This window comes from Trichomycterus rosablanca, chromosome 6 (genome assembly GCF_030014385.1).
Source record: "Trichomycterus rosablanca isolate fTriRos1 chromosome 6, fTriRos1.hap1, whole genome shotgun sequence".
Lineage (NCBI taxonomy): Eukaryota > Metazoa > Chordata > Actinopteri > Siluriformes > Trichomycteridae > Trichomycterus > Trichomycterus rosablanca.
This window is the reverse complement of record NC_085993.1, coordinates 42438861-42453821: the sequence shown is the minus strand read 5'-3', so window position 1 is coordinate 42453821 and position 14961 is coordinate 42438861. Positions and strand designations below refer to the sequence as shown.

General features: G+C 35.9%; 1 protein-coding gene across 1 annotated transcript in view; it reads left to right on the top strand.

The window, feature by feature from the left end:
- The first annotated feature begins 820 nt into the window (after positions 1-820).
- LOC134317151 (sodium- and chloride-dependent GABA transporter 2-like) overlaps positions 821-14961 on the top strand; it is a 19115-nt gene continuing 4974 nt past the window's right edge. Inside the window, exons 1-8 of the mRNA XM_062997884.1 lie at positions 821-874; positions 10624-10826; positions 11266-11400; positions 12442-12582; positions 12678-12759; positions 12829-12961; positions 13058-13192; positions 14027-14130. Of these exons, the coding sequence (XP_062853954.1) occupies positions 10628-10826; positions 11266-11400; positions 12442-12582; positions 12678-12759; positions 12829-12961; positions 13058-13192; positions 14027-14130 (929 nt within the window). The 5' untranslated portion in view covers positions 821-874; positions 10624-10627. The remainder of the gene's footprint in view (positions 875-10623; positions 10827-11265; positions 11401-12441; positions 12583-12677; positions 12760-12828; positions 12962-13057; positions 13193-14026; positions 14131-14961) is intronic.

The following is a 14961-nucleotide window of genomic DNA, read 5'->3' as shown; positions in this document are numbered from 1 at the left end:
AGGTACATTTTGTACACTTTCATTATTTCAGTTCGACAACACTGGTGTACTGCTAATTTAGGGTCAAAATGTTTCAATTTTTCATTTAAAAAGGACACAGACATATTTAAAGGCAGTCTACCTTACAGAAAACAGAAAAGACAAACACCTTTAAATACCTCTGGTATTGTATGATTATGTTGCATTTCAGTAACTGTTCAAATAATAAGTTTTTAGTACTTCTGCTACAGTATCAACAGCCTGAAGTTTGCTGCTGATCAAGTAGACAAAGAAAAAAATTTGGTTGATGATTTTGTGGTCAGGTTAAACAAAGATTGAGAATGTATTTCATAGTGAAAGTCAAGGGCTGTCAGTGATAGTATTTTCACACAGCTTTGTCAGTAGCTGTTTATGTACAAATACAGAATAAATTTTTTATTCATGTAAATTTACTAACTGCTTCTTTCTGTTTAGGGATGCAGTGGTTCCAGCACCATGAACACATCTTTGTCCATGTGGACAGCAACAAACATGAGTTGGATATTGAAGTTTTTGAACAATTGCCAATCACTTAAGTTTAAATCAGTCAGTTACAGAAAAAGAACTCCCATGACCTAAATATCCCTTCCAGGGTTATGTAATCTTTTGACCTTTTAAACATCTAGCTTTACCTCCATTTAGCACTTCGAAGAAAATAAGGCAAGATACATTTAAGCAAGGCCCTAAACACTCAATTTGAATTTAGTCATAAATAAGTAAATTAGTCTTTGCATAACCTTAGGACTTTTGACTCCCTTAAGTTTCATTTTGCACTGGTGCTTCTAACAAACAGTCGTGTTCAGATTCAGTCTACCTTTCAGAAAACAAGGAAGAAAAACATCTCCAAAAATCTCAGGTACAGTTTGATTATGTTTTTTTCTCTTTATTTTAATGTAGGTAGTGTTGTGATTAGTACTGTACTTAAGTCAGATGTATGCACAAAGGATTAATATTGTAAACAATAAAACTCCAGTGCTGACAGGTTTAAAAGTCTTTTTAAGATGAACATGTTAATAATTTGAATTCAGTGATTAGCACCAGCTCATGTGGAATGATTGATATACAAAAGATGTGGCTCTGGTTAGAAAATTAACTACAAAGAGGTGAAGAAATGTTTGTCCTAATTGTGGGAATGCACTGGGCCCAAACAGAAATGTAATATGTCATATATGCCCCTATATCAATAATGATTTTTTTACATATGTTACCTGTAAGGTGAAATATTATTATAACATACATGTATCCTCTGGATATATGTAGATGGGTCATTCTATAATTTGGGATACATTTCACATCACCAAAAAAGTACAAAAACAATGTTCTCTCTCAATAGAACAATCAGTGGTTCAAGTTAATATATTCCTTTAGTGTAACATATCCACTATTTGCAAAGCTTAAACATTTTTATTTTTTTTATTTTAAAGGGACAGTAGATGTAGACTACTAGGTAACTTAGTTGACAGGTAACATAGTTGACAATTTCCCTATTTTGACCCATAACTTCAGTGGTAGACCTTGCCTGGCTGACCACATGTCATTTCTTGAACAGAATAATGTCTAATTTGAACATACATTTGAATTTAAATTATAAAAAAAATTGTAACCATAACAATGTATGTAACATAGTTGACGGTCAATTAATATACTCATTGACAATGTTCTATTATAGATAAAATATTTAAAAAAATAAGAGGACATTCACCACAGTTTGTTCAATATGCCCTCCACAGAGATAAATGATATCATGTAATGCTGGTCACATAGTTTTAGAACAAACCATTTTTGAGTTGCTGAGTGGAGTTCTGTTAGTAACATAGTTGACAGAACTTGACAGCGGACATTAATAAATAAAGATATTTCAATTATTTAAAAGAGAAACTCAATTTAAAAAATATTATTTTTCTTTAGTATTTCAACTTTTAAAATAAATAAAAAAATAGATGTTGTTGCCCTTAATGATTTTATTCATTATTTTAAAACCAAGGCACCCTCAACTTAAAAAACAGACACAGCAAAAACTGTTCATTTAGGAACATCATGACAAATTTCAAGCTAAATGAAGCATAGGATGCACATAATGTTTTTGTGATATTACAACATGTTTTCCATTAATAGGTAAAATATGACATTTTTAAAGAAAAGTTAGAATAAATATAATTATTATCATTGGACATGGAATGTACCCCAAATTATAGAATGACTCAGATGTAAGTTTATAACTTATATATGAAATACCCATAATAAAATGTGTGTATGTACATATACTAAACATACAGTATCTATAGGATTCATTTTTATATGGTATTATATGTTGTATCCTACGGAAGCGCTTTGCTGCCACACAGATAAAAAAAAAAAAAACAGCCGTCAGTATTTAAGAATTAAATGGATTTATTTGTCTGGATAAGTGCAGAGTAAACATCTCCTACGTTTCACCGTTAGCTTTGTGACGGTCCCTAACTCGTTAAATGAAGTGGGAGCTTGAGAAACGGTTTCATTATAACCTTTCTTTAGATAAATAAATGTAATCTTAAAATTAATATAAAGTTGTTTTTGTAGTATTTTGACTATTTTAATTCGTGTAAGAAATCATAAAATAAAAAGGTCTTAGGTGTTTTTTCAAGCACTTATTTAGATCAGAATGCCGAATGTCAGACAGATGTTGAATATTAAAGTAAGTTAAGACATTGTTGCTCCTAAAGGAGAATCTTGATCGGCACGACAAGCTGCAAGGTAACACAAGCTACAGCATCATGCATGTGTGCAAACTGTCTCTCCATCAGCAGATCGTAAGCTATGCAGCATTTGAGGTAATGAACTTTTCTCGTTATAACAACATCCTTTTCTCGTTATAACGACATCCTTTCTCGTTATGACGACATCCTTTCTCGTTATAACGACATCCTTTTCTCGTTATAACGACATCCTTTCTCGTTATAACGACATCCTTTCTCATTATAAGAACATCCTTTTCTCATTATAACGACATCCTTTCTCGTTATAACGACATCCTTTCTCATTATAACGACATACTTTCTCGTTATAACGACATCCTTTCTCATTATAACATCCTTTCTCATTATAACATCCTTTTCTCATAACGACATACTTTCTCGTTATAACGACATCCTTTCTCATAACATCCTTTTTTCGTTATAACGACATACTTTCTCGTTATAACGACATTCTCTCATTAAAACATCCTTTTCTCGTTATAACGACATCCTTTCTCATTATAACAACATCCTTTTCTCATTATAACATCCTTTTCTCGTTATAACGACATACTTTCTCGTTATAATGACATCCTTTCTCATTATAACATCCTTTTCTCGTTATAACAACATCTTTTCTCATTATAACATCCTTTCTCATTATAACAACATCCTTTTCTCATTACAACGACATACTTTCTCGTTATAACGACATCCTTTCTCATAACATCCTTTTTCGTTATAACGACATACTTTCTCGTTATAACGACATTCTCTCATTATAACAACATCCTTTTCTCATTATAACAACATACTTTCTCGTTATAACGACATCCTTTCTCATTATAACATCCTTTTCTCGTTATAACGACATCCTTTCTCATTATAACATCCTCTTCTCGTTATAACAACATCCTTTCTCATTATAACATCCTTTCTCATTATAACGACATACTTTCTCGTTATAACGACATCCTTTCTCATAACATCCTTTTTTCGTTATAACGACATACTTTCTCGTTATAACGACATTCTTTCTCATTAAAACATCCTTTTCTCGTTATAACGACATCCTTTCTCATTATAACAACATCCTTTTCTCATTATAACAACATCCTTTCTCATTATAACATGCTTTTCTCATTATAACGACATACTTTCTCGTTATAACGACATCCTTTCTCATTAGAACATCCTTTTCTCGTTATAACGACATACTTTCTCATTATAACGACATTCTTTTTCATTATAACATCCTTTTCTCATTATAACGACATACTTTCTCATTATAACGACATCCTTTCTCATGATAACAACATCCTTTTCTCGTTATAACGACATACTTTCTCATTATAAGGACATCCTTTTCTCGTTATAACGACATACTGATGGCTTTCTTTTTTAATCTGTGTGGCAGCAATATTTACATTTTCAGCATTTAGCAGACGCTTTTATCCAAAGCAACTTACACAATGAGCTGAACACGATGAGCAATTGAGGGTTAAGGGCCTTGCTTAGGGACCCAAAAGTGGCAACTTGGTGGGTGCGGGACTTGAATTGGCAACCTTCTGTTTACTAGTCCAGTACCTTAACCACTGAGCTATCACTGCCCTACTATGCTTCCGTAGTATCCAAACAACATATATCAAAAGGCTGTACGCTATATGTTTCAGGCATTCATGCGTGTTTTATATTCAAATGTTGTGTAATATTCACATATATTAAGGATATTTATATAAAAAGAGCTTTATTCAGTATAAATCCCCAGACCTTGCAGCAATGCTGTTGGTAAAAACTGATTCTGACTCGAAGCAATATATAGTTAAAATATATTTAAAAAAATGCACCCAATAAAACACATGTAATGCTTCTAAATGTTTTTATTTTATTGAACATATAATTTGTCTTGTAAACTAAACTCAACAAGCTCTTCAAAATCTGCTTGAACTTTGTAGACTTTAGAGCAATATTGATCGAGTTGGCATGACTTATATTTGTTCAGTTCAAATTTGGGCAAAGAGACATGCTGCAACACAAGCACTAAAACCTTGTTTTAAGTTTAAAAAAAAGATTTTGTAGTTATACTGTGGTAATTTATTGAAATATATTTTAAGTGGCTTAGCTAGGTAACATTTACTCCTTTTTTCATTTTATCGACTTCTGTTGCTTTAAATGTGTTCTTTTATTTTATTCAGTCAGCTCTGTTGGAGTAAAAAATAAATAAAATAAATAGATAAATGGATTACTCTGCAACATTTAACATCTAATGCTTAATGCATGTTACATGCATTTGCAAGATACATTACACTGCAGCCTTGTAGATACATACCTTATGTACACCGATCACCATAACATTAAAACCACCTCCTTGTTTCTACACTCACTGTCCATTTTATCAGCTTCACTATAGGAGCACTTTGTAGTTCTACAATTACTGACTGTAGTCCATTTGTGTCTCTGCATGCATTGTTAGCCCCCTTTCATGATTTTCTTCAATGGTCAGGACTCTCCCTGGACCACTACTGAGTAGGTATTATTTGGGTGGTGGCTCATTCTCAGCACTGCAGTGACACTGACATGGTGATGGTGTGTTAGTGTGTGTTGTGCTGGTATGAGTGAATAAGACACAGCAATGCTGATGGAGTTTTTAAACACCTCACTGTCACTGCTGGACTGAGAATTGTGCACCAACCAAAAACATCCAGCCAACAGCACCCCGTAGGCAGCCTCCTGTGACCGCTGATGAAGGTCCAGAAGATGACCAACTCAAACAGCAGCAATAGATGAGCGATCGTCTCTGACTTTCCATCTACAAGGTGGACCAACTAGTTAGGAGTGTCTAATAAAGTGGACAGTGAGTCGACACAGTATTTAAAAACTCCAGCAGCGCTGCTGTGTCTGATCCACTCATACCAGCACAACACACACTAACACACCACCACCATGTCAGTGTCACTGCAGTGCTGAGAATGATCCACCACCCAGTGAATTGTAACATTAATTGCAGGTCAGGCGGGTCTCATCTAATCTCAGAGCCTGACCTTACAAATGCTTGTTTAACTGAATGGGCACAATTTTCCAGAGACACAACAAAATCTTGTGAAATCCCTTCCCAGAAAAGTGGAGGTCTTTTCATATTAATGCCCATAGTCTTGAAATAGGATGGAAAGAAAATAAAGCATTCAAAGGCAAGTGATACAAATGAGTTAAAGAGCAGGAAAAAATTTCCCAGGTGTTCTTACAGGTACAGGTATAGATTCAATATATCACTCACAATAAACAGTTCATGTTTTGTAAATGTGCAGCGCGTGCAATTAAAATTTGGTTAAGAAGGGCGATGGCCCTGGTAAAGAAGCTGTATCACTGCCTAGAGGTATGAGATAGATATTTTTGATTTGACTGCCAGAGGGAAAAAGGAGGAACAAACTGCGACAGGGTTTTTGGCAGCAACTGCCATACCGAACTCTAATGCAGTATGCCAGGACGCTTTCCATGGTTAAGCAATAGGTCACATTACCAAGCATATAGCAAAGAGAATAGGGTGAAGCAAAACATGTAATATTTTTAATAATTTAAGAGCGTTTGGAAGTCATTAAGCTATTTTGTATAGCTACCTTGGCACCTTCATCAGACATGATAGAATAAAGGTAAAGATACAAACCTGAAAAAAACTAATTACATTTTTGATTTACCACAACAAACCTAACACTTAATGCCAAAACTTTCAATTGTTAAAGTAACGATAATATTTGGTAAGATATTATTTGCAAAATGTTGAATTACAATATTATTTGAAGCATGTCATATACAATACCTAACAAATTAACAACACTTGAACGATGCTGCTCTTTGGCAATAACACACTAGTACCGCTTTCTTTTTTTAATAATTTAAGGCTTTTAACTTCAATAGTACTGGAACCATAGCACTAAATTAAGCCGTGAATGGTTCAGATAGGTGGTAACAATCATATAACATTTTTTTTAAATGCTTATGTTGTGCAACACCTTTACTGAGATGCCAATTAAATAAAAGCATTTAAACCCAGTGCTAGTTGGCCAGTTTATCTCAAGGCATACAATTTCTGTTATGTAATTGCATAATTAAATAAATTTGCAGTAAAATGCTTTCAGAACCACTCCTTGACTTAAATTAAAGTTGCTTAAACCAAACAAAGCTACTAGACCTAATGACAGCATACATCAAATTATCAAATAGGTACACAAACAAAAAGGTATATTAGATATGCTTAAACTATATAACACGAGTCTGAGTGTAGTGACTGGATGTACTGTATATTAAGAGTTAAGTGGAACAGCGACCGGGATCAGTGCGTTTGTTACTGGGCCCACCAACACTGATACAACCGAGCACCAGTGGTGTATAGTAACGAAGTAATTATACTACTACTATTATAAGTAGTTTTTTGAAGTACTTGTACTTTACTGGAGTATAAAAATTTTCGGCAACTTTCACTTTTACTCCACTACATTTTCTAAAGAAATTGTTTACTTCTACTCCGTTACATTCGCTGTATGTAAATTGGTTACTCGTTACTACAGAATGAAGGTAAATGATGTGAGATGTGTGACTGACTGCACGCTGGTTTGGTGAATCTGCGCGTGTGAGTTAGACGGTGGTTAAACACATTAATGCGCATGTGCAAACGTTCTCTAAAAGCTATCGGAGTTTTCTGAAAGTGCGTCGTTCACCCAAAGACACGCAAATATGGAGATTTCAGAAGCTCCAACACACTGATGTAAGTTAACAGTGATTAACAAAGTAAAGCTGCAGCATCAGCGTTTTTTAAATATTATTAGCATTAACTTTGTTCAGATATCTACCTACCATTTTTACTGATTACATTCAAACCACAAATAAAACGTTTCATAAATCATTAAATTTGTTTGGAATTCATTGACTGCAAAACTCATGAAGACACGTCCATTATTTTTAAAAACTCACCTACGGACAAATATTTCCTCAGATAACTTCTGTATCACACTGACAGAGGAGAGATTCATGGTGCTGAGGAACATGCAGCAAGTCTTTAACCCTTTAATGATCTCAACAAGAACTCAACTTATCCAACTTATTATTCATGATTTTTCAGCTGTTGGCTTCAAGTTAGAAATGGTGTTTTCTTAAAGTAAGAATACCAATATTTTTTTAGTTTAACACATGCCATTCAGTGAGTAGATACGGCCCAAAAACGATTATTTAAATACAGCTTATTTTACTCAAATATTTTGATTTTAAATAATGGTTGAACAGATCATTAAAGGGATAAAAGTGCCACAAAAGTTTTGCTTTAAATTAATTATGCCAAAATTATTTTTTGTTATTGAAATAGACTACCCAAATAAAAAAATGAGACAGTATAGAAAATGCAAATAAAATAGATGCAGTGTTTCTTACATTTACATCGAGTCACATTCTAAAAACGTTGGAACAGGAACATTTAGGGCTAGTAATAAGTTAAACTAAATAATGTCATGATTTCAAACAGGTGATGTCAACAGTTGATTATGATCATGAATTGGCACAAATCATGTTCAGATGAAAGGAAGAAAACAGGTTAATTGTTAAGGTGGTTTACAGGCTTAAAAGAACAATCTTTATATTTAAAATGACCACTTCCATTTATACTAACAGCATTTACTTTTACTTCTACTTTTAATACTTAAGTACATTTAATATCAAATTACTTTTGATACTTAAGTACATTAAACATCAGATACTTTTAGACTTTTACTCAAGTAATATTCTAAAAGGTGACTTTTACTTCTATCAAAGTAAATTTCTGGTAAGATACTTGTACTTTTACTCAAGTATGGCCTTCCGGTACTTTACACACCACTGCCGAGCAAAGTCCCTGTGCTTTTCCCTCAAACCTAACTAAAGGAAAACAGAAAAGGAATCGATTGGAGTCGAAACACTGAACCGACTCTGTGAGTCGATTAGCAGAAGATAAATGGATACGCGAGGAGACAGATCACAGATCCAGTTTTCAATAGAGATTTACGCAGTACAACCTTAATAAAGAGAGCTTTGCAGTTGTATCAGCAACACCGTTACCGGCCGTATCTTATGCAGGCAAATGACTCGAAAGCATCTCCGGGCTTTGTTTAAATAACGCCCGAAACAGGTTTAAACGATTAGCGCTGATGAGCTTTGTAGTCTTATTAGAACTAGTCCTGCGCGCCCTCTACTGGTGGTAACGGGTGTCGCAGGGCGATCTGTTACAAATATGGCAAATCATCACACTTCAGATCATATTTCCACCCTATATTTAAACCTTCGTTCCACCCTATATTTAAACCTATACGTGCAATGGATATAAAAAGTCTACACATCCCTGTTAAAATGCAGGGTTTTAATAAGTCCAAGACTTTTGTCCACCTTTAATATGACTTATAATCTGTAAAATTCAATTAAAACAAACTGAAGCATGGGGTGGGGGTGTTAAAACTTACAGTTATGTGGTTGCATAAATATACACACCCTTAAACTAATACTTTGTTGAAGCACCTTTTGATTTTATGACAGCATTCAGTCTTTTTGGATAGGAGACTTTCAGTATGTCACATCTTGACTTGGCAATCATTGCCCACTCTTCCTTGCAAAAGCAATCAATCTCCTGTACACAGCCATCATCAGATCACCTCACAGGTTTTTAATTGGATTCAGGTCTGGACTCTGGCTGGGTCATTACAAAACTTTAAAGCCTTTTTTTCTTGATGTGGAGGTATGCTTTATAGTTGTTATGCTGTTAAGGGGCAAGCTGTAGCCTTGTGGTTAAGGAACTGGACTAGTAAGCAGAAGATCGATAGTTCAAGCCCCACCACTGCAAGGTTGCTGCTGTTGGGCCTTTGAGCAAGGCCCTTAACCCTCAACTGTAATGTAAGTCGCTTTGGATAATGGTGTCTGCTAAACGTCAAAATGTAAAAAAAGTAGAAATTCCAGTATGTTCCATGTTTCAGCTCCACCATGTGCAACAGTACAGGGTTTTCACTGTGACATTTTTTGTTTCTAAATTCTTCACACATTCTCTACAGGGGACAGATTAGGACTGCAGGCAGGCCAGTTCTGTACCGTCTTCTTCCGCAGCCATGCCTTTGTAATGTGTGCAGCATATGATTTTGCATTTTACAGGATGCCCATCTGTAAAAGATGTCTTGAAAACAGCATATGTTGCTCTAAAATCTTAGTGTACTTTCTGCATTAATGTAATTTACCTTCACCAAGGGCACTGACACAACCCCATGCCATGACAGACCCTGGCTTTTGCTGATAACAGTCTGGATGGTCCTTGGTAAAAATTATCAGAATTACTGCTTCTCTGAACACAACACATGTTTTCACTATGTGATAGTCCATCCCAGATGCCTCCAAGCCAGAGAACTTGACGTGTCTTTTGGAAATTGTTACCACAATTGTTACTTTTTAAAACAGTTTTAAGTGGCATTTGTAAATGTCTTTGCTCCTTAAAGACTCAGCCTTTTGTACCAAATCAGTTAGTTAGTTAGTTTTTATGTAGATTTTTAAATATCATTACTAGCTATAAACAGTTATCTAGGAATCCAGGAATTGACATATATTAACAAATAAAATGAAGCTGAGCAGATAAAACATGAAATATCTTGGGTTCACACTGTCTGTAATCAAATACGAGTCAAAGTGAATGTAAGAAACACTGCAGGGTTTTTTTAATCAATTTTAATTTTCTATACTGTCACAACTCTTTCTGATTTGGGTTTGTATTTAATGCTTGCTGCAGGGATACTGTGAACTGCTGTTTAATACTTGGGCTGGTTTTTTACACAGATACATAGTTTGCATGCTATTTGACATTTGAACAGACCTATTTTCATAAATGTTCCTCTTGCAGGAAAATGATGATGAATGCTGATACAGGAGTGCAGCCAACGCTTCCACAGCCAGACTCAGAAAAACTCACTAAAGATGTTAATGTTCAAAATGAGAGAGGCCAATGGTCGAGTAAAATGGAATTTATCTTGGCTGTTGCCGGGCAAATTATTGGTCTGGGAAATATGTGGAGGTTTCCATACCTGTGTTATAAGAATGGAGGTGGTAAGTGCACAGATACAAGGAAAGTTCACTACAAATGAGCTTATTAGATGTCATGACATACATACAATAAATCATGTTAACTGTTAACTTTCCCAAACCCAGCAACTTTGCCTTACTGAAAGCTTTAATTTGAGCTTTTGTGCACATGATAAAATCAGGTGTTTAAAATTGGACAAGACATCTGCACCATGAAATAGTCCTAATACTTTTATTTTATTTGCTTATAATGGAGCCCTGGGGGTATGCAAAATCCTTCACTGTGAAATACAGACCCTTAAATTTCAATTAAGATCCAAATGAATATATAACGTAATACTTACTATAAAAACTTAGACATTTATTGGACTTTTTAGGTACATATCATTACTTCCATTGCATTTCTGTAGATCATAAATTTGGGAGTGAAATTGGATTAAAAATTGTGTTTTCTCTTCTCCAGGAGTGTTCTTCATTCCATATCTAGTCTTCTTATTTGCATGTGGTATTCCACTGTTTTTTTTGGAGGTATCCTTGGGTCAGTACACCAACCAGGGTGCCATCACCAGTTGGAGGAAGATTTGTCCTCTGTTTCAAGGTAAAGCTTAAACATTTTAAGTTGGTAAAAGGCATTCCAAATGCCCATGTGTCTGTTTTTGTATGCAATTACAATCTCTGCTGGCTGGTTGATGCCTCCTGCAAAGAGTTGAGGAATAATGTGGACAGGGTGTGGCTCTCCATACACAAAGCTGATCCACATATTAACTCTCCTGGGGGGGGGATGCTGGAGTCTATCCCAGCTTTTCAATGGGCCCAAGGCACACAGTAACACCCTGGACGGGCGCCAGTCCATCGCAGGGCAGACACACACACACACACACACACTTATTCACCTATAGGGCAATTCAGTGTCCAATTAACATGACTGCATGTTTTTGGACTGTGGGAGAAAACCGGAGCTCCCGGACGAAACCCATGTAGACACGGGGAGAACATGCAAACTCTGCATAAAAAGGACCCGGACCGCCCCACCTGGGGATTGAACCCAGGACCTTCTTGTTGTGAGGCAACAGTGACTAACAATATAAATACATTTTAGTATATGCTATGCTAGTACTAGTACATCAAGCAAGACCCAGGTTCGAATCTCAGTGGTGCTACTGGCCGGCCAGGCGTCTACACAGTCATAATTGGTTGGGTCATGTTTGATGGGTGGGGTATGTGTCCAGGGTATTCCTGTCTTGCGCCCAAAGTCTCCCCAGTGAGACACACCACAATTAATGGTATCCACTAAATTAATAGTATCTACTAAATTAATGGTATCTACTAAATTGCTTAAAACTTAATATAACTGAAGTAGGGTTGCACTTATATTTTACTTTCATGGAAAAGATGCCCAGATCCAATATTATAGCAATCATTAAGAAAAGTAAAACAACTGGAGCTGTAATAAACCCTGCTGGAGGGTAAATCAAGGGCTTCTTTGTTGTTGTTATGATAGCAAAGAGAAGTGTGTCATGAAGTTTTGTTAAAAAAAAGTTATTTTTAACATCTATTATGTCTTAGAGATGTCTGTAAGTTTACATAAAGAATTAAAGTTAAATAAAATGTCTGATTTGTGTTTGTGTTTCTCTGACAGGGTTGGGCTTAGGATCTCAGGTGGTTGTGTTCTATTGCAGCATCTACTATGCTGTTATTCTTGCCTGGGCATTCTTCTATCTCTTCTTTTCATTTAGTTCTGAGCTGCCCTGGGCTAGTTGTAGTAATCCCTGGAACACAGGTATGTTATAGCACTTAGATATTACATGTGATTTCATGCCTGTTCATTTGCTCTATAAAAACATACATGTTCTGCAATTTTCTCCCCCTTCACAGAAACTTGTGTTGAGTTTGTCAGTATGGGTAAGAACTTCAGTACCCTGCACAATGCAACATCACCGGTCTTAGAGTTTTGGGAGTAAGTCATTTAATTTCTGAAGTTAATTATTACATGTTACAATGTAGCTAAACTATGTTGTGTTATTAGGAGAAGAGTAGTAAATATTACAGGTAGTATGAATAAGCTGGGAAATGTAAGGTGGGAGCTGGCACTCTGTCTCCTTCTGGTCTGGATCATCTGCTTTTTCTGTATCTATAATGGAGTGAAGTCTTCAGGCAAGGTTTGAGCTTCAGAAGTTTACTAATTATTTTGAAAGCTTTACCAGTTGATGCTAAGCAATTTTACTGAACTTAACTAATAAAATATTTTTCCTCAGGTGGTTTATTTCACTGCTACATTTCCTTATCTAATGCTGGTGGTACTGCTGGTGCGTGGACTCACGCTTCCTGGGGCAATGGATGGCATAAAATTTTACCTCTATCCAGATCCTTCACGTCTTTCTGACCCTCAGGTAGAAATATGAAAATAGCAACAGGTGCTCGAGCAAGTCAAAGTCATGCCAGCACATGTAAAACACTTGATAAACAGCATCAGCAAATAGAAACATGGGTTACACATTGAAGGTTACTGACATAAATACAAAAAAAACTTTACAAGGTATTATGCTCCAAAGTTAGATACTCCAAAATAAATAAATAATTACATAAATAAGAGACCAGAGGTACCTTCTTCATCACTTAAAACTATACACAGATAAGGCATAACATTATGACCACCTTCCTCATATTGTGTTGGTCCCCCTTTTGACTGCCAAAACAGCCCTGCAACTGTGATGCACTGTGTATTCTGACACCTTTCTATCAGAACCAGCATTAACTTCTTTAGCTGTTTAAGCTACACTAGCTTGTCTGTTGGATCAGACCACACAGGCCAGCCTTCGCTCCCCACGTGCATCAATGAGCCTTGGCCGCCCATGACCCTGTCGCCAGTTTACCACTGTCCCTTCCTTGGACCACTCCACAAGAGCTGCAGTTTTGGAGACATTTTGGCGCTTGTCAAACTCACTCAAATCCTGTCGCCCATTTTTCCTGCTTCTAACTAATCAACTTTGAGGATAAAATGATCACTTGCTGCCTAATATATCCCACCCACTAACAGATGCCGTGATTTAGAGATAATCATTGTTATTCAATTCACCTGTCAGTGGTCATAATATTATGCCTGGTTGGTGTGTGTATATATATATATATATATATATATATATATATTGTTTTAGTTGTTTAGTAGATTTCATTTGTTTTGTTTCTTTGCTTGACTGTCGGCTATTATATTTCATGTCATGTAGGTTTGGATGGATGCTGGAACACAGATATTTTTTTCTTATGCTGTCTGTATGGGTTGCCTTATTTCTTTAGGAAGCTACAACAAGTACAACAACAACTGTTACAAGTATGTGAACTTAATATAAATTGTGTTATGGAGGCAGCTTGGGTCCATTCTTTATACCCAAAATCTAATATCTTTAATATCTAATAATAAGTCAAAGTTTTATTATTTAACAAAACACAATATTTCAAGATACACTGATCAGCCACAACATTAAAACCACCTCCTTGTTTCTACACTCACTGTCCATTTTATCAGCTCCACTTACCATATAGAAGCACTTTGTAGTTCTACAATTACTGACTGCTTTGTGTAAATCGTGTATTTATTTAAAGTATCCTCCAGACCACCCAAGAAGGATGGGCCCTGCTGAGTCTGGTTCCTCTCAAGGTTTCTTCCTGTAATTTTCAGGGAGTTTTTCCTTGCCACAGTCGCCCTCAGCTTGCTCAACAGGGGTTTTTGTATCTGTTGGTCCTGGATTTTGTAAAGTTGCTTTGAGACAATGTCTATTGTAAAAAGCGCTATATGAATAAAGTTGACTTGACCTGACTGTAGTCCATCTGTTTCTCTGCATGCTTTTTAGCCCCCTTTCACCCTGTTCTTCAATTCCAGGACCCCCACAAGACCACCACAGAGTAGTATTATTTAGGTGGTGAATCATTCTCAGCACTGCAGTAACACTGACATGGTGGAGGTGTGTTAGTGTGTGTTGTGCTGGTATGAGTGAATAAGACACAGTAATGCTGATGAAGTTGTTAAACACCTCACTGTCACTGCTGGACTGAGAATCGTCTACCAATCAAAAATATCCAGCCAACAGTGCCCCGTGGGCAGCAAGCTGTGACCATTGATGAAGGTCTAGAAGATGACCAACTCAAACAGCAGCAATAGATG